This window comes from Helianthus annuus, chromosome 17, assembly GCF_002127325.2.
Source record: "Helianthus annuus cultivar XRQ/B chromosome 17, HanXRQr2.0-SUNRISE, whole genome shotgun sequence".
Lineage (NCBI taxonomy): Eukaryota > Viridiplantae > Streptophyta > Magnoliopsida > Asterales > Asteraceae > Helianthus > Helianthus annuus.
In genome coordinates this window covers 84,625,235-84,650,550 of record NC_035449.2, presented here as the reverse complement: position 1 = coordinate 84,650,550, position 25,316 = coordinate 84,625,235, and the positions used below count along the sequence as shown (strand labels likewise).

Sequence of the window (25,316 nt, the reverse complement as noted above, 5' to 3'; positions counted from 1 at the left end):
AGACAGAATTCGTCATTGCTTTCCGGCGAACGCAGTTTTCAAATCCTTCACACCTACCGCTTTGAGCGACTTTGTTTCAGACGTCTGGGTGGCTTTTCCTGCTACTCCGTTTACCATAGGGTACTCGTATCCTTTTCCATCCTTCACCCAATCTTTCTTTTCCTTAACCGGCATCTCCTATATCCAAGCCATGCCGATGATCTGGAGGGTCCTGTATACCTTCGAGAGGATCATCGAGCAGAAAGGAATTGATTTGGGGATGGCAGAGTTGGCTGCACTTTATGATCTTACCACGTTTGGTTCTTGCCGATATCTGCTAAAACGGAAAGCTGGGGAGGATCACCCTGTCTTCAAGGTTACTAAGAATGACACAAACTGGAAGCGTCGCTTTTTCTTTGTTAGAAGGGATTCCATCCCAGATGGGAAGGATCTGCCCAAGGAATGGGCCACTCATGGTAGGGTAGAGGATCCTGGAAGGATCACTATCAGACTTGTCTCATATGATGAGGATCACTAACGTCTTTTTTCCTTTGTCTTTTGTGCAGCTATTTTCGTTGCTCACCTAAAATTGACCCCTGCTGCAAAAGAAAGAGTGTTAGCTTTTAAAAAGCTTGATCCTGAGATCAGAAGTTTTCAAGTCACCATCCAAGATTCTCAAGAAGTATCCTCCGCATCTGCCACAATGTCAAGTAAGTATCCTTACCAAAAAGTGAGTTCTATGCAAAAATATTAAATAAGTTAGGGGACTTATCTTGTTTTGATTGTGTAGGTGCTGGGAAATCTGCTAAGTCTGCCAAGTCTGCCTCCTTGTTTGGGATTGATGATCTTGCCAACGTCAAGTCTTCGAAGAAGAAGACTTCTGTTGCTAGTCCTTCTGCTTCAGCCCCTAAATTACCCATTAGGGGTAAGGGAAAGAAGAGGAAGGTTTCTGAGGATCTTCAAGGATTTCCCCTAATTCGCCAACAGTTTCTTGATTCTGTCAACGAGGTTAGGATCACTGCCCCTGTTGGTTATCCTGATGGTTTTTGAGGATCACCCGTGTCCGACGTCATATCCTGTTGTTTTTTGCAGAAACTTACTGAAATAGAATCTTATGTTAGCCACATTGAAGATCAGGATCGCCAGATTGCCGACCTTCAACAGATGGGCGTGCTTAAGGATCTCAAGATAGCGGATCTTGAGAAGGAACTCCGGGCCACGAAGGATGAGGCTGCTCAGAGGTTGATCGATATGGATAACGAGAAGCAGGAGATCACCCAAGATGCCAAGGTCTCCGCGGCAATTGCTATGTACAAGATACAACTTCAGATGGCTGAGGAGGCTTAGGATCCTACCTTTAACAAAAGCTCGTGGGACGTTGAAGGTTGGAAGGCAAGGCTGGCGGACCTGGAGGACGAGGATGAGGCTGAGGATATTCCCATGCTGGAAGGCGGTGATGCTGAAAAGGATCAGGGTGGAGAGGCTGGTGGTGATGGAGCAGCGAAGGAGTAGGCTGCATGATTGGGCGATGATGGATATTGTTGACTAGGCCGGAGCCCAATTTTTTAGGATTGGTAGTGGTTTTTTGTGGTAGTGGTGTTTGTGAACAATTATGGTCTGTAATCTTCGAACAATAGTTTTTAGGGTAAAGGATCCTGGATCCTTCGAACAATAGGTAGGATTACAAAAGGTGGAGGGATCCTCTGTTTGGGGGATGAAGCCTTTGTGATCATGCTGCTTTTACTTTCCTGCACCTGCTAAGACCGCATAGACAATGGACACCCTTTGCCAACCCATGTGGACGGGCCATGTTTTGCTGGTAGAAACGTGGGTTGGCAATTTTGACAACTTTTTGCAAAGGTTAAAGATCCTTTTGTTAATAATATAACCTTAATCTTTCTGGCTTATCCTGTGTTGTTATCCTTTATTTATCTTTTTAGTTTCCAATTGTTTTTGTAGTATATTTGTTTAAAGTGGCAAGAGTTGAAAATATGTTATCCAAATTTAGGATATGATCCCAGATCAAATATCCTGATATTGAAAATTTTCAAAGTACTTTAGTTCAAGGATCATAGGTTTGGTTGTCAAAGTATATGGGTCGGTTAGGATAATGGGTATAATCAAAATAGTCAAGGATCATACCTGAGGATCCAAGTTAGGATCCTAACCTTCAATCGAGACAATCGTAGATAAGATTTTGATGGATAATAAGGATTAAGGATCCTTATGTGTTTTACCTTTGACAATCCTGAAAAACGAAGCACAACTTGGGACTAAGCCAATGTAAGAAATAAATTAGTAACTGGGGACATGCCCAAAGGATAACTGAGAGTGATCCCGGAGGATCACTGGGGACAAGCCCAAAGGATAACTGGGGACAAGCCCAAAGGATCGTATGTAAACTGGAGTATGGCCCTTACTGGCGACTATCCAAACTTAGTGACATGAAAATGTCAAAACCTTAGCTAACGTGAAAACGTTAGAAACCTTAGGAACGGATGTATGGTACGTCTACCATTATACGTATGATCCTAAATATAGCCAGTACGATGAGGTTGTCAGCCCCGGAAGTGGGTACTGGTCCCAAAGACGTGAACTATATCAGGATCATCGTGCGCTGCTGGCGGAAACTGGGGATAATCCCAAGGATAACTGGGGTTGGACCCAAGGATCTGCGGTGCTTTTGAAGATCTTTGACGATATGCTGAAGACACCTGAACTATCATAACTCAAATGTTTCGTGAGTAGAGGATGAAGGATACACGATCCTTATCCTTAGGTAAAAAGTAAGAAAATGCAATAGTTTCTAGGATAAGCATATTACCAGAGTAAGGATCACTGATGTCACCGGGATCCTTCAAGGATACTTCAATGTAAGGATCACATGCATGAAGGATCATGTTCACATGAAATACTTCTTCAAGTGAACAGCATTCCAGGCTCTTGGCAACAAGTTTCCTTCCATAGTTAGCAATCTGTATGCCCCCTTTCCTGCTTCAGCTTCAATTAAGTAAGGGCCTTCCCATTTTGGTGCTAACTTCCCGTCAGCAGGATTAATAGTGTTTTGGAATGTTTTTCTCAACACCATATCTCCGACTTGGAACTTCCTTATCCTAACATTTTTGTTGTAGGCACCAGCCATTCTTTGTTGGTAGCTAGCCATCCTTACCCTAGCCAGATCCCTGATTTCCTCAATAGTATCCAAATCCTGAGCCAGGATTGCAGCATTTTCTTCAGGATCACGAGCACTTGTTCTAGCAGTTGGGATTACCATCTCTGTTGGGATCACTGCTTCTGCCCCCAAATACTAAAGAAAAGGGTGTTTGACCAGTGGCATTCTTGGGAGTTGTTCTATCAGCCCATAGCACATAAGGTAACTCCTCTGCCCATTTCCCCTTCTTGGATCCTAGCTTCTTCTTCAGATTGTTGATGATGATCTTGTTGGATGATTCTGCTTGACCATTGGCTTGTGGATGAACTGGTGTTGATGTTATCATCTTGATTCCCCAACTGTCACAAAAGTTAGTGGTTCTGCTTCCAATGAATTGGGAGCCATTATCACATACAATTTCAGAGGGAATGCCAAATCTAGTTATAATATTTCTTTTGATGAAGGATATGACTTCCTTTTCTCTGACTTGGGCGAAGGCTTCAGCTTCTATCCACTTAGAAAAATAGTCAGTCATGGCAAGCATAAATACTTTTCCACCAGGTGCTTTAGGGAGCTTGCCAACTATATCCATTCCCCATCTCATGAATGGCCAAGAGGATGGTATGGGGTGTAGTAATTCAGCTGGTTGATGAAGGATATTGCTGTGTCTTTGACAAGGATCACATTTCCTAGCATATTCTACAGCATCCCTTTTCATGGTTGGCCAGTAGTATCCTGTTCTAAGGATCCTTGAGAATAATGCCCTGCCCCCAGTGTGGTTTCCACAATCTTCATGGAAGTCTCTTAACACTTCTTCAATTTCAGGATCCTCAATACATCTTAAGTATGGTCCTGCAAGGGATCGTTTATATAGCACATTATTTAAGATTGTAAATTGAGATACCTTGATCCGGAAAGCTCTAGGATTTTCTCCCATTGGAATCTCTCCGTTTTGCAAGTATTTCATGATTGGTGAGACCCATGATCCTGAATAAGATTGAGCTTCTTTACTAGGGATTATTGCAGTATCCTCTTCTATTTCCATGGCCACTTGATTTTCAATAGCAGGATCCAGGATATGGATGATAGGGATACTTATGTCTTCTGGAATTTTCAAGGATGATCCTAAGTTGGCCAATGCATCAGCTTCCGTGTTATCCTCCCTTGGTACCTGTGTTAAGCTGAAAGAAACAAAAGAGAGTGCCAATTTTTTGACTATCTCTAAATATTTGGTTAGTTTTTCACCTTTAACAGCATAGGATCCGTTAAAGTGATTGGTGATCAATAATGAGTCTACATATACTTTAAGATATTTTACCCCCATATCCTTAGCAATTTGCAAGCCAGCAATCAAGGCTTCATACTCAACCTCATTGTTAGTTGCTTGGAACTCACAGGCTATGGAGTGGGGTATTATGTCCCCCTGTGGCGATTTTAGTAGGATCCCGAGCCCTGTGCCCTTGACTTTTGAGGATCCGTCAGTGTGTAATATCCAAGGATCCTTGGTTTCATCCAGCTGCTGGACCTCCAATTCTGCTTCTTTTTGTAGATCACTACTGAAATCAGCCACAAAGTCGGCTAAGGCTTGTGATTTAATGGCTGTTCTTGGTTCATATCTTATATCATGGGCACTAAGCTTCACTGCCCACTTAGCCATTCTCCCTGACATCTCCGGTTTCCTGAGGACATTCTTAATTGGAAAATTAGTTTTAACAACAATAGTATGGGTTTCAAAATAATGCCTTAACTTAGTGGATGCCATGATTAATGCAAGAATAAGTTTTTCGAGGTGTGAGTACCTGGATTCGGCATCAAGTAAACTTTTACTTACGTAGTAGATAGGATATTGTGTACCTTCATGATCCTTGACAAGGACATCACTTACAGCGGTTGAGGATACCGCCAGGTATAAGGATAACACATCTCCTTTTTCCGGTTTAGCTAATGCTGGTGCTGAGGACATATATTCTTTGAGGGCTTGTAAAGTGTCTTCATGCTTCTCAGTCCATTCGAACTTCTTATTCTTCCTTAGGATATCGTAGAATTCTTTGCATTTTTCTGAGGATTTCGATATGAACCTGTTCAAAGCTGCTATCCTGCCTGTCAGTCTTTGAACATCCTTGGCATTGGCAGGAGATTTGATATTTACTAATGCTTTGATTTGTTCCGGGCTTGCTTCAATGCCCCTCTGGGTTACCATGTATCCTAAGAACTTTCCTGCCTTAACACCAAAATGGCATTTCGAAGGATTAAGTTTCATGTTGTAACTATCAAGGATATCGAATGCTTCTTCCAAATCCCTTAGGTGATCCTCAGCTTTCCTTGACTTGACCACCATGTCATCTATGTACACTTCCATAGTTTTTCCAATTTGATCTTTGAACATCATATTCACCAGCCTTTGATATGTTGCACCTGCATTTCTTAGTCCAAAAGGCATGGCAATATAACAATACAAACCGGTTGGGGTTATAAAGGCTGTATCCTCTTGGTCAGATGGTTCCATCTGAATTTGTTGGAATCCAGATGATGCATCCATAAAGGTCAACAGTTCATGCCCCGCCGTTGCATCCACCATGGAGTCAATGTGGGGTAATGGGAAAGGATCCTTGGGACATGCCTTATTCAGATCAGTGAAATCGACACATACCTTCCACTTTCCATTTTTCTTTTGGACAACAACCACATTGGCTAACCATTTTGGATACTTTACCTCTCTGATCATACCTGCTCGAAGTAGTCTCTCTACTTCTTCTTGGATAATGGCATTCCTTTCTGGTGCAAACTTCCTCTTTTTTTGATGGATTGGTTTGATAGACCTGTCAATGCCAAGTTTGTGAGTAATAATATCCTTAGATATACCTGTCATATCTTCATGTTTCCAAGCAAAGGTAGATTTTCTTCTTTTGAGGAAGGATATCATGTCTTCTTTCATCTTGCCAAGGATCCCTGATCCGATGTAGATTTTTGATTCAGGATCACTAGGATCCAAGAGGATTTCATCCACATCTTGTTCCCTTGCCCCCAAGACATTCCTTGGAGGATACTGTAATTGCTATTGCTCCCTTGGCTTCGAGGTTGGCTTCATAGATGAGGTATAACAATCCTTAGCCTCCTACTGATCACTATCGATCTTGATTATTCCCCATGGGCTAGGGAGCTTCACACATTGATGGTAGGTAGATGGGACTGCTTTCATATCATGTATCCAAGGCCTGCCAAGGATAACGTTGCAACAAGATAAACAGTCAATAACACAAAATTTCAAATAATTATGTAATCCTTCCACATAGATTGGGAGTTTGATGTCCCCCAGAGTTTTCTTTGTTTCTCCACTGAATCCTACAAGCACGGAGGATCTCGGTGTGATGTCTGATTCTGGGATACCCATTTTCTTCAGAACATCAAGCTGGATAATGTTCACTGAGCTCCCTCCATCAATAAGGATCCTTTATCCATTTTTGATTCTTTTGCATGTCTTTTGGCCGCCGAGAAGGATGTACCACAGATGTCTGATCCTCCAGATATAAAGTTGATCACTTGTGCATTTGCCGGAGGTGCTGGAGCTTTTTCGGGGATCCTTTCAGGATCCTGAGTCCTTTGCTTTTTTCTTCCCAATAATTCTTTTAGATGCCCCTTGCTTAGCAGGTATCCAATTTCTTTTCTTAAGGCTATGCAATCTTCAGTTAAATGCCCGAAATCCTCATGGTATGCACACCATTTTGACTTGTCTTTAGTCCCGGATGGTTTATCATTCTTCCTGGGCCACCTAGCTTTTTCACCTAGATTCTGCATTGCAAGGATTAGTTCATGATTATCAACGGAAAAACAATATTCTGAGATTGGAGGATATTCTTCATCATCCTCTTCTTGGTCAACAGCATGCACATTCTGATTATTGTTTCTATGGTAGGATTTGAACTTGTTGCTCTTGAAGGAGGATCCATGCTTCTCCTGTTTTGAGGATCCTACTTGTCTCTCCTGGATCCTGCATGGTGTCATAACAAGATCATCATAGAATAATGAATCCTTAAGCAGTCCCATTTTGAAGGCTTCAACAGCCGTAGCCATATCCAAGTTGGGAATGTCCAAGGATTCCTTACTAAATTTAGTTATATAATCCCTCAATGATTCATTATGATTTTGAGTTATCCTGTATAAATCACTAGTTAATTTTTCAAATTTTCTGCTACAAGAGAATTGGTTATTGAATAAATTAACTAAATTAGCAAATGAAGTAATAGAGTAGGGGGGAAGACTTAGCAGCCACTTAAGAGCTGATCCAGTAAGAGTAGATCCAAATCCTTTACATAGGCATGCTTCCTTCAACTTTTCTGGGATAGGATTGATCTCCATCCTCTCCCTGTATTGTGCTATATGCTCCTCTGGATCCGTTGTGCCATCATACAGCTTCGTGGTAGGGATATGGAACCTTTTGGGTACCTCTGCATCACAAATTGGTGGTGCAAAGCGAGATACTTTGTGGCTCCCATCTGCAATCTCTGGGATAGGCTTGACTACCCCTGGAACACTTGAGATCATCTCTTTTAGCTTCTGCAACTACCTGGCCATAGCATGATTGGTACCTGTATCCTGCATGAATCCATGGTTAGTGGTAGGATAATTATTTAAAGTGTTACCTCCCATTGGGTTCAAGTTAGGGAACCCATATTGCTGGGATTCTGGAACAACGGAGGGACCAGTGGTAGCAATGGTCTGCATTGGAATGAAGTCCCCTTGATGGACATCTAGACTTCCTGTTTGCAAACTTTTTAGGGATCCTGGTATCTGGAAGGATCCTGGTGTCTGGGATGATCCTGGAACGAAGGAGGATCCTTGAACCTGGGATGATCCTGGAACAAAGGAGGATCCTTGGCCCTGGAATGATCCTGGAACAAGGTAGGATCCTTGAAACTGCTGTGCCCCCGGATAGGCTCCTGAGTTCATGAAGGATCCCATGTACTGAGGATAGGATCCTACTGGCTGAAAATGTGAGCCTGATGTCTGAGTCATTGCTGCCGACTTGAGATGTGATCCTCTTGACTCCCCTATGATTTGCACGTCCGAGATCCCTTATGGCTCGGAAGTGATCATTGGAGTATCGACGCTCAAGGATTTGGGCATCAGTGGGGAATGATCCTCTGCCGCTTTCTTTTGTCTTTTGAGGTCTCCAATTTCCCTGAGGATCCTGTCATTAGTCTCATCCTGCCGCTGCATACGATCCTTCATCTGCAAAATTAAAGCAAATACATCACTAGTACTGGGAATAGAAGAATTCATAGCAGAAGAAGATAGAGGTTTAGAGAAAGTGGGAGTTGATCTCTTCTCAGTATTTTTCTGAGATCCTGCCGGTGGAGGAGGCAAAGTGGTCTGTGATGAGGTGACTGCAGACATCGCCGTGGACGTGTTCTTCAATGATGAAGCCATGTAACTCTTTGAAATGATTTCGAACAAAAGATTTTCTTATGAATGAAGCACCAATTGCCCCACGGTGGGCGCCAAACTGTTTTGGTCAAAAATCACACAAGGATAATGTAACCAAACTTTATGTAAACGGGGTATGATGCTTGGTTAATTATAAAAGTAAAGGATCACTTTTATGAGAAATATGCAAAGACACAATGATTTATACGAGGAAAAAGCCCTTGATCAATATATGATCTCCGGCATAAAAAACCTCGGGTGATGGCAACTACCGATCACCAAACTTCAATATAAGAACAAAATGGTTACAACTTCGGATGATAATGAGCTGAGTACAAGGATCACTATTGTTTCGAGTGTCTAAGTGTGTGAGAGTTGCGTTGTATGTCGTGTCTCCTCTTCCAAATGATGGAGAGTGGTATTTATACAAGTGTAGGTGACCTATTTTAGGTAAAAGGACTAATTATCAGCTCATTACCCCTTTAGAAATAAAAGACAATCTAGCCTAAATTGTCGCCCATAAATCAAGCCATGTTTCCATATCCTGTGCAATGCCTATCTTCGATTAAGCTCTTGCCATAATTGTGAAGACGCGTCCCTTGATCATGTTGCTTAGAGCGTATCCTGCTAGATATTCCTGCAAAAATAACATTGCATTAAGCGAAGATGATCATTAGTATGAGGATCCTATAATGTCCCATGATCCTGATCCTGAAGTCCTGCTGAGGATCACTGTCTGCCAAAGAAACAAGGATCACTGGTTAGGATCACGTGTAAGGATCACCTATAATAAAAATCCAGCCCTAACAGATCCTATGCTGTTAAAGGAGAAAAACTAACCAAATATTTAGAGATAGTCAAGGAATTGGCACTCTCTTTTGTCTCTTTCAGCTTAACACAGGTACCAAGGGAGGATAACACGGAAGCTGATGCATTGGCCAACCTAGGATCATCCTTAAAGATTCCAGAAGATATAAGTATCCCTATCATCCATATCCTGACTCCTGCTATTGAAAATCAGGTGGCCATGGAAATAGAAGAGGATACTGCAGTGATCCCTAGTGAAGAAGCTCAATCTTATTCAGGATCATGGATCTCTCCAATCATGAGATACTTGCAATACGGGGAGATTCCGATGGGAGAAAATCCTAGAGCTTTCAGGATTAAGGTATCTCAATTCACAATTTTGAAAAATGTATTATATAAACGATCTCTTGCAGGACCATATTTAAGATGTATCGAGGATCCTGAAATTCAAGAAGTATTGAGAGACTTCCATGAAGGAGATTGTGGAAACCACACTGGGGGCAGAGCATTATTCTCAAGGATCCTTAGAACAGGATACTACTGGCCAACTTTGAAAAGGGATGCTGTAGAATATACTAAGAAGTGTGATCCTTGTCAAAGACACAGCAATATCCTCCATCAGCCAGCTGAATTTCTACACCCAATACCATCCTCTTGGCCATTCATGAGATGGGGAATGGATATAGTTGGCAAGCTTCCTAAAGCACCTGGTGGAAAAGTGTTTATGCTCGCCATGACCGACTACTTCTCTAAGTGGATAGAAGCTGAAGCTTTTGCTCAAGTCAGAGAAAAGGAAGTTATATCCTTTATTAAAAGAAACATCATAACTAGATTTGGCATTCCCTCTGAAATTGTATGTGATAATGGTTCCCAATTCATTGGGAGCAGAACCACTAACTTTTGTGACAGTTGGGGAATTAAGATGATAACATCAACACCAGTGCATCCACAAGCCAATGGTCAAGCAGAATCATCCAACAAGATCATCATCAACAATCTGAAGAAGAAGCTAGGATCCAAGAAGGGGAAATGGGCAGAGGAGTTACCTTATGTGCTATGGGCTGATAGGACAACTCCCAAGAATGCCACTGGTCAAACACCTTTCTCTTTAGTATTTGGGGCAGAAGCAGTGATCCCAACAGAGATGGTGGTCCCAACTGCTAGAACAAGTGCTCGTGATCCTGAAGTGCTCACATTTTTTGAACACATTCTCTTAGCACACTAACTAATTTGATCACTAAATTGCTTCGGTAATTTTTGACCAAAACAATTTGGCGCCCAACAAACCATTTGCATATTGTTTTGGTCAAAAATTACCGAAGCAATTTAGTGATCAAATTAGTTAGTGTGCTAAGAGAATGTGTTCAAAAAATGTGAGCACTTCAGGATCACGAGCACTTGTTCTAGCAGTTGGGACCACCATCTCTGTTGGGATCACTGCTTCTGCCCCAAATACTAAAGAGAAAGGTGTTTGACCAGTGGCATTCTTGGGAGTTGTCCTATCAGCCCATAGCACATAAGGTAACTCCTCTGCCCATTTCCCCTTCTTGGATCCTAGCTTCTTCTTCAGATTGTTGATGATGATCTTGTTGGATGATTCTGCTTGACCATTGGCTTGTGGATGCACTGGTGTTGATGTTATCATCTTAATTCCCCAACTGTCACAAAAGTTAGTGGTTCTGCTCCCAATGAATTGGGAACCATTATCACATACAATTTCAGAGGGAATGCCAAATCTAGTTATGATGTTTCTTTTAATAAAGGATATAACTTCCTTTTCTCTGACTTGAGCAAAAGCTTCAGCTTCTATCCACTTAGAGAAGTAGTCGGTCATGGCGAGCATAAACACTTTTCCACCAGGTGCTTTAGGAAGCTTGCCAACTATATCCATTCCCCATCTCATGAATGGCCAAGAGGATGGTATTGGGTGTAGAAATTCAGCTGGATGATGGAGGATATTGCTGTGTCTTTGACAAGGATCACACTTCTTAGTATATTCTACAGCATCCCTTTTCATAGTTGGCCAGTAGTATCCTGTTCTAAGGATCCTTGAGAATAATGCTCTGCCCCCAGTGTGGTTTCCACAATCTCCTTCATGGAAGTCTCTCAATACTTCTTGAATTTCAGGATCCTCGATACATCTTAAATATGGTCCTGCAAGAGATCGTTTATATAATACATTTTTCAAAATTGTGAATTGAGATACCTTAATCCTGAAAGCTCTAGGATTTTCTCCCATCGGAATCTCCCCGTATTGCAAGTATCTCATGATTGGAGAGATCCATGATCCTGAATAAGATTGAGCTTCTTCACTAGGGATCACTGCAGTATCCTCTTCTATTTCCATGGCCACCTGATTTTCAATAGCAGGAGTCGGGATATGGATGATAGGGATACTTATATCTTCTGGAATCTTTAAGGATGATCCTAGGTTGGCCAATGCATCAGCTTCCGTGTTATCCTCCCTTGGTACCTGTGTTAAGCTGAAAGAGACAAAAGAGAGTGCCAATTCCTTGACTATCTCTAAATATTTGGTTAGTTTTTCTCCTTTAACAGCATAGGATCCATTAAAGTGATTGGTGATCAATAATGAGTCCACATATACTTTAAGATATTTCACCCCCATATCCTTAGCAATTTGCAAGCCAGCAATTAAGGCTTCATACTCAGCCTCATTGTTAGTTGCTTGGAACTCACAGGCTATGGAGTGGGGTATTATGTCCCCCTGTGGCGATTTTAGTAGTATCCCGAGCCCTGTGCCCTTGATATTTGAGGATCCATCAGTGTGTAGTATCCAAGGATCCTTGGTCTCATCCAGCTGCTGGACTTCCAATTCTGCTTCCTTTTGTAGATCACTACTGAAATCAGCCACAAAGTCAGCTAGTGCTTGGGATTTGATGGCTGTTCTTGGCTCATATCTTATATCATGGGCACTAAGCTTTACTGCCCACTTAGCCATTCTTCCTGACATCTCTGGTTTCCTGAGGACATTCTTAATTGGAAAGTTAGTTCTAACAACAATAGTATGGGTTTCAAAATAATGCCTTAACTTAGTTGATGCCATGATTAATGCAAGAATAAGTTTTTCGAGGTGTGAGTACCTGGATTCGGCATCAAGTAAACTCTTACTTACATAGTAGATAGGATATTGTGTACCTTCGTGATCCTTAACAAGGACAGCACTTACAGCGGTTGAGGATACCGCCAGATATAAGGATAACACATCTCCTTTTTCGGGTTTTGTTAATGCTGGTGCTGAGGACATATATTCTTTAAGGGCTTGTAAAGCATTCTCATGTTTCTCAGTCCATTCAAACTTCTTGTTCTTCCTTAGGATATCGTAAAATTCTTTACATTTTTCTGAGGATTTTGATATGAACCTGTTTAAAGCTGCTATCCTGCCTGTTAGCCTTTGCACATCCTTAGCATTGGCAGGGGATTTGATATTCACCAGTGCTTTAATTTGCTCCGGACTTGCTTCAATGCCCCTCTGAGTTACCATATATCCTAGGAATTTACCTGCCTTAACACCAAAGTGGCATTTTGAAGGATTAAGCTTCATGTTATAATTATCAAGGATATCAAACGCTTCTTCCAAATCCCTTAGGTGATCCTCAGCTTTCTTTGATTTGACTACCATATCATCTATGTATACTTCCATAGTTTGTCCAATTTGATCTTTGAACATCATATTCACCAGCCTTTGATATGTTGCACCTGCATTTCTTAATCCAAAAGGCATGGCAATATAACAATACAAACCGGTTGGGGTCATAAAGGTTGTATCCTCTTGGTCAGATGGTTCCATCTGAATTTGTTGGAATCCAGATGATGCATCCATAAAGGTCAACAGTTCATGCCCCGCTGTAGCATCCACCATGGAGTCAATGTGGGGTAATGGGAAAGGATCCTTAGGACATGCCTTATTCAGATCAGTGAAATCGACACATACCCTCCACTTTCCGTTTTTCTTTTGGACAACGACCACATTGGCTAACCATTTTGGATATTTTACCTCTCTGATCATACCTGCTCGAAGTAGTCTCTCTACTTCTTCTTGGATAATAGCATTCCTTTCTGGTGCAAACTTCCTCCTTTTTTGATGGATTGGTTTGATAGACCTGTCAATACCAAGTTTATGAGTTATGATATCCTTAGATATACCTGTCATATCTTCGTGCTTCCATGCAAAGGTAGACTTTCTTCTTTTGAGGAAGGATATCATGTCTTCTTTCATCTTGCCAAGGATCCCTGATCCGATATAGATTTTTGATTCAGGATCACTAGGATCCAAGAGGATTTCGTCCACATCTTGTTCCCTTGCTTCCAAGACATTCCTCGGAGGATACTGTAATTGCTATTACTCCCTTGGCTTCGAGGTTGGCTTCATGGATGAGGTATAACAATCCTTAGCTTCCTGCTGATCACTGTCGATCTTGATTATCCCCCATGGGCTAGGGAGTTTCACACATTGATGATAGGTGGATGGGACTGCTTTCATATCATGTATCCAGGGCCTGCCGAGGATAACATTGCAACAAGATAAACAGTCAATAACACAAAATTTTTGATAATTATGTAATCCTTCCACGTAGATTGGGAGTTTGATGTCCCCCAGAGTTTACTTCATTTCTCCACTGAATCCTACAAGCACGGAGGATCTTGGTGTGATGTCTGATTCTGGGATACCCATTTTCTTCAGAACATCAAGCTGGATAATGTTCACTGAGCTTCCTCCGTCGATAAGGATCCTGCGGACAAAATGGTTAGAGATAAAGAGAGTAATAACTAAACTATCATGATGAGGATCCTGGATGTTAATGCGATCATCCTCGTCAAACGTTATCGTCTTTCCTTCTGAGACACTTGATGTTCGAATAGGTCTCTCTCCATTATCCATTTTTGCTTCCTTTGCATGCCTTTTGGCCGCCGAGAAGGATGTACCACAGATGTCTGATCCTCCAGAAATAAAGTTGATCACTTGTGCATTCGCCGGAGGGGCTGGAGCCTTTTCAGGGATCCTTTCAGGATCCTGAGTCCTTTGCTTTTTTCTTCCCAACAATTCTTTTAGATGCCCCTTGCTTAACAGATATCCAATTTCTTTTCTTAAAGCTATGCATTCTTCAGTTAGATGCCCGAAATCCTCATGGTATGCACACCATTTTGACTTGTCTTTAGTCCCGGATGGTTTATCATTCTTCCTGGGCCACCTAGCTTTTTCTCCTAGATTCTGCATTGCAAGGATTAGTTCATGATTATCAACGGAAAAACAATATTCGGAGATTGGAGGATAATCTTCATCATCCTCTTCTTGGTCAACAGCATGCACATTCTGGTTGTCATTTCTATGGTAGGATTTGAATTTATTGTTCTTGAAGGAGGATCCTTGCTTCTCCTGCTTTGAGGATCCTACTTGTCTCTCTTGGATCCTCTTGTCATCCTCTAGCCGGATGAACCTGAGTGCCCGAGTTCTTACTTCATCTAGATTCCTGCATGGTGTCATAACAAGATCATCATAGAATAATGAATCCTTAAGCAGTCCCATTTTGAAGGCTTCAACAGCCGTAGCCATATCCAAGTTGGGAATGTCCAAGGATTCTTTACTGAATTTAGTTATATAATCCCTTAATGATTCATTATGACTTTGAGTTACCCTATATAAATCACTAGTTAATCTCTCAAATTTTCTACTACAAGAGAATTAGTTATTGAATAAATTAACTAAATTAGCAAATGAAGTAATAGAGTAAGGGGGAAGACTTAGCAGCCATTTAAGAGCTGATCCAGTAAGAGTGGATCCAAATCCTTTACATAGGCATGCTTCCTTTAACTTTTTCGGGATTGGATTGATCTCCATCCTCTCCCTGTATTGTGCTATGTGCTCCTCAGGATCCGTTGTACCATCATACAACTTCATAGTAGGGATATGGAACCTTTTGGGTACCTCTGCATCACAAATCGGTGGTGCAAAGCGAGATACCTTATGGCTTCCATCTGCAATCTCTGGGATAGGCTTGACTACCCCTGCAACACTTGAGATCATATCTTTTAGCTTCTGCAACTCCCTGGCCATAGCATGATTGATACCTGTATCCTGCATGAATCCATGGTTAGTGGCAAGATAATTATTTAAAGTGTTACCTCCCATTGAGTTCAAGTTAAGAACATTGGGTGTGAATCCATATTGCTGGGATTCTGGGATAACGGAGGGACCAGTGGAAGCAATGGTCTGCATTGAAATGAAGTCCCCTTGATGGACATCTAGACTTCCTGTTTGCAAACTTTTTAGGGATCCTGGCATCTGGAAGGATCCTGGTATCTGGGATGATCCTGGAACGAAGGAGGATCCTTGAACCTGGGACGATCCTAGAACAAAGAAGGATCCTTGAACCTGGGACGAACCTGGAACAAAGGAGGATCCTTGACCCTGGGATGATCCTGGAACAAAGTAGGATCCTTGAAACTGTTGTGCTCCCAGATAGGCTCCTGAATTCATGAAAGATCCCATATGCTGGGGATAGAATCCTGCAGGCTGAAAGTGTGAGCCTGATGCCTGAGTCATTGCTGCCGATCCGAGGTGAAATCCTCTTGATTTTCCCATAATTTGCACGTCTGGGACTCCCGATGGCTGAGAAGTGATCATTGGAGTATCAAAGCTCAGGGATTTGGGCATCAGTGGGGAATGATCCTCTGCCGCTATCTTTTGCCTTTTGAGGTCTCCAATTTCCCTGAGGATCCTGTCATTAGTTTTATCCTGCCGCTGCATACGATCCTTCATCTGCAAAATCAAAGCAAACACATCACTAGTACTGGGAACAGAAGAATTCATAGCAGAAGAAGATGGAGGTTTAGAGAAGGTAGGATTTGGTCTCTGTTAGGGCTGGATTTTTATGATATATGATCCTTACATGTGATCCTAACCAGTGATCCTTGTTTCTTTAGCAGATAGTGATCCTCAGCAGGACTTCAGGATCAGGATCATGGACCATTATAGGATCCTCATGCTAACAGTTACCTTCATTGAATTAAATGATATCTTGCAGGAACATCTAGCAGGATCCGCTCTTAGCATCACGATCAAAGGACGCGTCTTTACAATTATAGCATGTGCTTAATCGGAGATGGACGTTGCAAAGGATATGGAAACTTGGCATGATTTAAGGGCGACAATTTAGGCTAGAATTACTTTTATTTCTAAAGGGGTAATGAGCTGATTATTAGTCTTTTTACCTAAAATAGGTCACCTACACTTGTATATATAACACTCTTCCCCATTCGGAAGAACACACAACACAATTCTCACACGCTTAGACACACATTACGATAGTGATCCTTGTACTCAGCTCCTTATCATCCGAAGTTGTAACCATATTTTGATATATTGAAGTTGGTGATCGGTAGTTGCCATCACCCGAGGTTTTTTACGCCGGAGATCATTCATTGATCAAGGGCTTTTTCCTCGTATAAATCCTTGTGTCATTTGCATATTTCTTATCAAAGTGATCCTTAACTTTTCCAACAAACCAAGCATCATTCCCCGTTTACTTAGAGTTTGGTTGCATTATCCTTGTGTGATTTTTGACCAAAACAGTTTGGCGCCCACCGTGGGGCAATTGGTGCTTCATTCATAAGAAAACCTTTTGTTCGAAATCATTTCAAAGAGTTACATGGCTTCATCATTGAAGAATACGTCCACGGCGATGTCTGCAGTCACCTCGTCCCAGAACACTCTGCCTCCACCACCGGCAGGATCCCAGAAAAATGCTGAGAAGAGACCAAATCCTGCCTTCTCTAAACCTCCATCTTCTTCTGCTATGAATTCTTCTGTTCCCAGTACTAGTGATGTGTTTGCTTTGATTTTGCAGATGAAGGATCGTATGCAGCGGCAGGATGAAACGAATGACAGGATCCTCAGGGAAATTGGAGACCTCAAAAGGCAAAAGATAGCGGCAGAGGATCATTCCCCACTAATGCCCAAATCCCTGAGCTTTGATACTCCAATGATCACTTCTCAGCCATCGGGAGTCCCAGACGTGCAAATTATGGGAGAATCAAGAGGATTGCACCTCGGATCGGCAGCAATGACTCAGGCATCAGGCTCACACTTTCAGCCGGCAGGATCCTATCACCAGCATATGGGATCTTTCATGAATTCAGGAGCCTATCCGAGAGCACAGCAGTTTCAAGGATCCTACTTTGTTCCAGGATCATCCCAGGGTCAAGGATCCTCCTTTGTTCCAGGTTCAAGGATCCTTCTTTGTTCCAGGATCGTCCCAGGTTCAAGGATCCTCCTTCGTTCCAGGATCATCCTAGATACCAGGATCCTTCTAGATGCCAGGATCCCTAAAAAGTTTGCAAACAGGAAGTCTAGATGTCCATCAAGGGGACTTCATTCCAATGCAGACCATTGCTTCCACTGGTCCCTCCGTTATCCCAGAATCCCAGCAATATGGATTCACACCCAATGTTCCTAACTTGAACTCAATGGGAGGTAACACTTTAAATAATTATCTTACCACTAACCATGGATTCATGCAGGATACAGGTATCAATCATGCTATGGCCAGGGAGTTGCAGAAGCTAAAAGATATGATCTCAAGTGTTCCAGGGGTAGTCAAGCCTATCCCAGAGATTGCAGATGGAAGCCATAAGGTATCTCGCTTTGCACCACCGATTTGTGATGCAGAGGTACCCAAAAGGTTCCATATCCCTACTATGAAGCTGTATGATGGTACAACGGATCCTGAGGAGCACATAGCACAATACAGGGAGAGGATGGAGATCAATCCAATCCCGGAAAAGTTAAAGGAACCATGCCTATGTAAAGGATTTGGATCCACTCTTACTGGATCAGCTCTTAAATGGCTGCTAAGTCTTCCCCCTTACTCTATTACTTCATTTACTAATTTAGTTAATTTATTCAATAACCAATTCTCTTGTAGTAGAAAATTTGAGAGATTAACTAGTGATTTATATAGGGTAACTCAAAGTCATAAAGAATCATTAAGAGATTATATAACTAAATTCAGTAAAGAATCCTTGGACATTCCCAACTTGGATATGGCTACGGCTGTTGAAGCCTTCAAAATGGGACTGCTTAAGGATTCATTATTCTATGATGATCTTGTTATGACACCATGCAGGAATCTAGATGAAGTAAGAACTCGGGCACTCAGGTTCATCCGGCTAGAGGATGACAAGAGGATCCAAGAGAGACAAGTAGGATCCTCAAAGCAGGAGAAGCAAGGATCCTCCTTCAAGAATAATAAATTCAAATCCTACCACAGAAATGACAACCAGAATGTGCATGCTGTTGACCAAGAAGAGGATGATGAAGATTATCCTCCAATATCCGAATATTGTTTTTCCGTTGATAATCATGAACTAATCCTTGCAGTGCAGAATCTAGGAGAAAAAGCTAGGTGGCCCAGGAAGAATGATAAACCATCCGGGACTAAAGACAAGTCAAAATGGTGTGCATACCATGAGGATTTCGGGCATCTAACTGAAGAATGCATAGCTTTAAGAAAAGAAATTGGATATCTATTAAGCAAGGGGCATCTAAAAGAATTGTTGGGAAGAAAAAAGCAAAGGACTCAGGATCCTGAAAGGATCCCTGAAAAGGCTCCAGCCCCTCCGGCGAATGCACAAGTGATCAACTTTATTTCCGGAGGATCAGACATCTGTGGTACATCCTTCTCGGCGGCCAAAAGGCATGCAAAGGAAGCAAAAATGGATAATGGAGAGAGACCTATTCGAACATCAAGTGTCTCAGAAGGAAAGACGATAACGTTTGACGAGGATGATCGCATTAACATCCAGGATCCTCATCATGATAGTTTAGTTATTACTCTCTTTATCTCTAACCATTTTGTCCGCAGGATCCTTATCGACGGAGGAAGCTCAGTAAACATTATCCAGCTTGATGTTCTGAAGAAAATGGGTATCCCAGAATCAGACATCACACCAAGATCCTCCGTGCTTGTAGGATTCAGTGGAGAAACGAAGAAAACTCTGGGGGACATCAAACTCCCAATCTACGTGGAAGGATTACATAATTATCAAAAATTTTGTGTTATTGACTGTTTATCTTGTTGCAATGTTATCCTCGGCAGGCCCTGGATACATGATATGAAAGCAGTCCCATCCACCTATCATCAATGTGTGAAACTCCCTAGCCCATGGGGGATAATCAAGATCGACAGTGATCAGCAGGAAGCTAAGGATTGTTATACCTCATCCATGAAGCCAACCTCGAAGCCAAGGGAGCAATAGCAATTACAGTATCCTCCGACGAATGTCTTGGAGGCAAGGGAACAAGATGTGGACGAAATCCTCTTGGATCCTAGTGATCCTGAATCAAAAATCTATATCGGATCAGGGATCCTTGGCAAGATGAAAGAAGACATGATATCCTTCCTCAAAAGAAGAAAGTCTACCTTTGCATGGAAGCACGAAGATATGACAGGTATATCTAAGGATATCATAACTCATAAACTTGGTATTGACAGGTCTATCAAACCAATCCATCAAAAAAGGAGGAAGTTTGCACCAGAAAGGAATGCCATTATCCAAGAAGAAGTAGAGAGACTACTTCGAGCAGGTATGATCAGAGAGGTAAAATATCCAAAATGGTTAGCCAATGTGGTCGTTGTCCAAAAGAAAAACGGAAAGTGGAGGGTATGTGTCGATTTCACTGATTTGAATAAGGCATGTCCCAAGGATCCTTTCCCATTACCCCACATTGACTCCATGGTGGATGCTACAGCGGGGCATGAACTGTTGACCTTTATGGATGCATCATCTGGATTCCAACAAATTCAGATGGAACCATCTGACCAAGAGGATACAGCCTTTATGACCCCAACCGGTTTGTATTGTTATATTGCCATGCCTTTTGGATTAAGAAATGCAGGTGCAACATATCAAAGGCTGGTGAATATGATGTTCAAAGATCAAATTGGACAAACTATGGAAGTATACATAGATGATATGGTAGTCAAATCAAAGAAAGCTGAGGATCACCTAAGGGATTTGGAAGAAGCGTTTGATATCCTTGATAATTATAACATGAAGCTTAATCCTTCAAAATGCCACTTTGGTGTTAAGGCAGGTAAATTCCTAGGATATATGGTAACTCAGAGGGGCATTGAAGCAAGTCCGGAGCAAATTAAAGCACTGGTGAATATCAAATCCCCTGCCAATGCTAAGGATGTGCAAAGGCTAACAGGCATGATAGCAGCTTTAAACAGGTTCATATCAAAATCCTCAGAAAAATGTAAAGAATTTTACGATATCCTAAGGAAGAACAAGAAGTTTGAATGGACTGAGAAACATGAGAATGCTTTACAAGCCCTTAAAGAATATATGTCCTCAGCACCAGCATTAACAAAACCCGAAAAAGGAGATGTGTTATCCTTATATCTGGCGGTATCCTCAACCGCTGTAAGTGCTGTCCTTGTTAAGGATCACGAAGGTACACAATATCCTATCTACTATGTAAGTAAGAGTTTACTTGATGCCGAATCCAGGTACTCACACCTCGAAAAACTTATTCTTGCATTAATCATGGCATCAACTAAGTTAAGGCATTATTTTGAAACCCATACTATTGTTGTTAGAACTAACTTTCCAATTAAGAATGTCCTCAGGAAACCAGAGATGTCAGGAAGAATGGCTAAGTGGGCAGTAAAGCTTAGTGCCCATGATATAAGATATGAGCCAAGAACAGCCATCAAATCCCAAGCACTAGCTGACTTTGTGGCTGATTTCAGTAGTGATCTACAAAAGGAAGCAGAATTGGAAGTCCAGCAGCTGGATGAGACCAAGGATCCTTGGATACTCTTCATAGACGGGGCTTCAAATGTCATGTTGGTGCATATTTGTGACAACAACTTAGATTTGGTCTTTGGATATCTTGTAATTAGTAAAACGATAATCAGTTAGTGCGCTTAGCTTTGTAATAGTTAATTAAGAGTGATTGGGCCAAACCAAACCCACATATGGGGGATGGTTTGCGAAATGGGCCTTGCCCATGACCTAGCCCATATGCAAAGCTTTGTCCTATATAAACAAAGCTCAGCATTAGGGTTTAGGTTAATCTTCTAATCACCTTAATCATCTTGGAGAAAATTCGTGAAAGAGAAAGGCTTGGACGAATTGGGATCTTGATTGATTATAATCGTTTGAAGATAATCAATAAAGATCGGGTTTATAGAGATTTCTGTTTCTTCACTTTTCTGTGAAATCTGATCTAGGGGATTCCGCACTCTAGGTTAGATCGACGATTCTGTTATGATCCGCACAGTTAGGGGACCTACATGTCAAAGGAACTGGACTAGGAGTACTACTAAAATCGCCACAGGGGGACATAATACCCCACTCAATTGCTTGTGAGTTTCAAACTACTAATAATGAGGCTGAATATGAAGCCTTAATAACTGGTTTGCAAATTGCCAAGCATATGAGGATCAGGTATCTTAAGGTACATGTAGACTCATTGTTAATTACTAACCACTTTAATGGTTCTTATTTTGTTAAAGGTGAAAGACTAATCAAATATCTAGAGATAGTCAAGAAGTTGGTAGACTCTTTTTCTTCTTTTAGTTTGACACAGGTACCTAGGGAAGAAAATGCAAAAGCTGATGCTTTGGCCAACCTTGGATCATCATTGAAGATTCCAGAGGATATTAAAATTCCCATCATCTATATCTTGACTCCTGCTATTGAGGATCACACAGCTATGGAATAGGGGAGGATTCTGCAATCATACCTAGTGATGATGTACAGTCACATTCAGGATCCTGGATCCTTCCAATCATGAGATATATACAACATGGAGAGATCCATATAGGAGAAAATCCCAGAGCTTTCAAAGTCAAGGTATCTCAATTTACAATATTAAATAATTCTAACTGGAGAAACCGGTTCTCAACTGTAAAGTCAAGGTATCTCAATTTACAATCTTGTCATCCAAAAATGATTCCAACTGGAGAAACCAGTTCTTCTATGTAAAGAGGGACTCTATCCCGAATGGGAATGACCTCCCCAAAAAGTGGATCACCCAGGGTAGGATATGGGATCCTTGGACCAGGACCAGAGTAGGATTCTTTTTCTGTCAAGGATAACTGATCCTTCTTTCTGTTTTTGTTGTGCAGCTATCTCAGTCTCTCACATCCAAGAGTCTCCTGTTACAAAAGAAAGGATTGCTGCTTTTTGGAAGCTTGATCCTGCCATTAGAACATTTCAAGGCAAAACAAAGGATTCTCAAGAAATCTCCTCCGGTTCCTACACAATGTCAAGTAAGTATCCATATCTATGTGTAAATAAATGTTTAAATAAATATAAGGTATGAATACTTATCTGTGTTTTGTATTTGTAGGCACTGGAAAATCCTCAAAGTATGCTTCCAGGTTCAGTGTAAGTGATCTTAATGAATACGCCACCTCAAGGTCTCTCAAGAAGGAGCTGGTTGCAAGCCCAAGCATCCCGAATCCTAAGAGCATGAGCACAAGGAGCAAGGGTGCCAAAAAGAGAAAGACCGCTGAGCCCACTGAAGGCCTCCCTCTCATTCAACATCAGTTTGAGGAATACGTCTCCGAGGTAAGGATCCTAAATCCTTAAGTCTGAACTTTTCTTTCTGAGGATAAGGGATCCTGATTGTTAACTCTCTTGTGCAGAAATTTGCTGAGATCCAGATGCTCCTTGATCAACACCTAGCAGAAGCTAAGCAGAAAAACTTGGACTTCCAGCATATGTTCCTTGCTAAAGACAAGAAGATTTCTTCCTTTGAAAAGGATATCAACCTGCTGCAGAAGGAACTGGTCCTGACTCAGATCACAGCTCAGCAGGAGAAGGCAAAGGTCATGGAAGGGGCTAAGCACTCTGCTACGGTTGCCATGCTGAAGATCAAGCTGCAAATGGCTAAGGAGGCTGAGGATCCTGTCCTTGACAGAGCTGAATGGGACCAAGAGGGTTGGAAGCAAAGGCTAGCCGAGCTGGATGAAGAGGAGGAAACTGAGGAGGTCTTGGCACTCGAAGCCGGCAGCAGTGGGGTTATGGATCCTGAGGTGGCAGCTGGTGGTGATGGTGAGAAGGTTAAGGCAGTGAAGGTTTAGGCTACAGCAATGTGCGATGATGGATATATCTAGGCGCGGCCGGGGCCCATTTTTTATGGTTTAGTGGTTTTTTGGTGATGTTTTGATGCTGAACAATTATGGTCTGTAATAACTAAACAGTAGTATTTAGGTTTAAGGATCAATGATCCTTGGAACAATAGGTAGGATGATAGTTGGTGGAGGATCCTCTGTTTGGGGGGATGAAGCCACTATTACTCTGCTATCTTTACTTTCCTGCACTTTAAGACTTGTTAATATGGACACCCTTTACCTACCCCAGCGGGCGGGCCACGTATTGCTGGTAGATGCTCAGGGTAGGTAATTTTGACAACCTTTAAAGGGTTTTAGCTTTGGATAAATAAATAAAACTTTAACCTTTCGACTATCTTTTTGTTGTTCATTCTGTGTATTATATGTATATTTACCTTTCAATTATTATTGTATAATTCTTTGAATTTACAAGTTATTAGTGAAGGTATAAAAATCAGTTTAAGTCAAAAATTTAGGATATGATCAAGGATCAAATATCCTATAATTGAAAAGTTAAAAAGTGGGATAATTTTAGGATCATACATCCTGTTGTCAAAGAATAAGGGTGACATTGATAAATCAAGAATAAAGTTAGAGTAACTAAGGATCATACCAGAGAATCCAAGTTAGGATCCTATATCCTTAATGCATACAATTGTAACAATTTTAAGACAAACCCTTGTATAAAGTTAGGATCCAGGATCCTTAACTGTTTAGCTTTAGAAACCTGAAATAAAACATAACTGTTTATCTTGGGACAAGCCCAACAATCTGGGGACAAGCCCAATAAACTGGGTACAAGACCAAAAAACTGGGGACAAGCCCAAAGGATCTTGTGTAAACTGGAGTATGGCCCATACTGGCGACTATCCAAACTTAGTGACATGAAGATGCCAAAACCTTAGCTAACGTGAAAACGTTAGAAAGCTTAGGAACGGATGTATGGCACGTCTATCATTATACTTAGGATCCTAAATACAGCCAGTTCAATGAAATTGTCAGCCCCTAAAGCGGGTACTGGTCCCATTGCCTTTAACTGCACCAGGATAATCGGGCGCTACTGGCGAAGGTGTAAGAACCTGATTCGTAGGAGGTAATAGATACCTCGAACTGGGGACAAGCCCAAAAACTAAGGATAAACCCATAAAACTGGGGACAAGCCCATAAAACTTAGTAGACTTTTGTGGATGCTTAATCCTTTGCCCACTTCTTAAGATGAGGATCCTTTGACCAAAAACTTAAGATGCACCCATTTCTGAAAACTCATAACTTAGTGAAAAAAGATAAAGGATTCTGAATCCTTCTCCTTGTAATCAAATAAATTAAAGGATTAAATAAATTAGAATTAAATCATTACCAGAATGAGGATCGTATATCCTCTAAGGATCCTTTACGTATACCAGATATGAGGATGACTAAGGATCCTAGATCCTTCTAACATGAAGTATCTCTTCAAATGGACAACATTCCAAGCTCTTGGTAACAGATCACCTTCCATAGTTAATAAACGATATGCCCCCTTCCCTGCTTCAACTTCAATAAGATAGGGGCCTTCCTACTTTGGTGCTAACTTGCCATCAGCAGGATTTGTGGTATTTTGAAATGCTTTCCTTAACACCATGTCACCAACTTGAAACTTTCTGATCCTGCCATTCTTGTTATAAGCTCCAGCCATCCTTTGTTGGTAACTAACCAATCTTATCCTTGCCAAATCCCTGAATTTTTCTATGGTATCCAAATCTTGATTCAAGTTTTCAGCATTTCCTTCAGGATCACGGATGCTTGTTCTTGCAGTAGGAACTACCATC

General features: G+C 41.5%; 1 protein-coding gene across 1 annotated transcript; it reads left to right on the top strand.

The window, feature by feature from the left end:
* Positions 1-22,333: 22,333 nt before the first annotated feature.
* On the top strand, positions 22,334-23,865 carry LOC118489038. Its single transcript, XM_035986552.1, has 3 exons — positions 22,334-22,662; positions 22,743-22,963; positions 23,041-23,865. Exons 1-3 carry the CDS (start codon positions 22,437-22,439, stop codon positions 23,476-23,478), a joined length of 885 nt encoding a protein of 294 aa, XP_035842445.1. The 5' UTR covers positions 22,334-22,436; the 3' UTR covers positions 23,479-23,865.
* Positions 23,866-25,316: the final 1,451 nt, after the last annotated feature.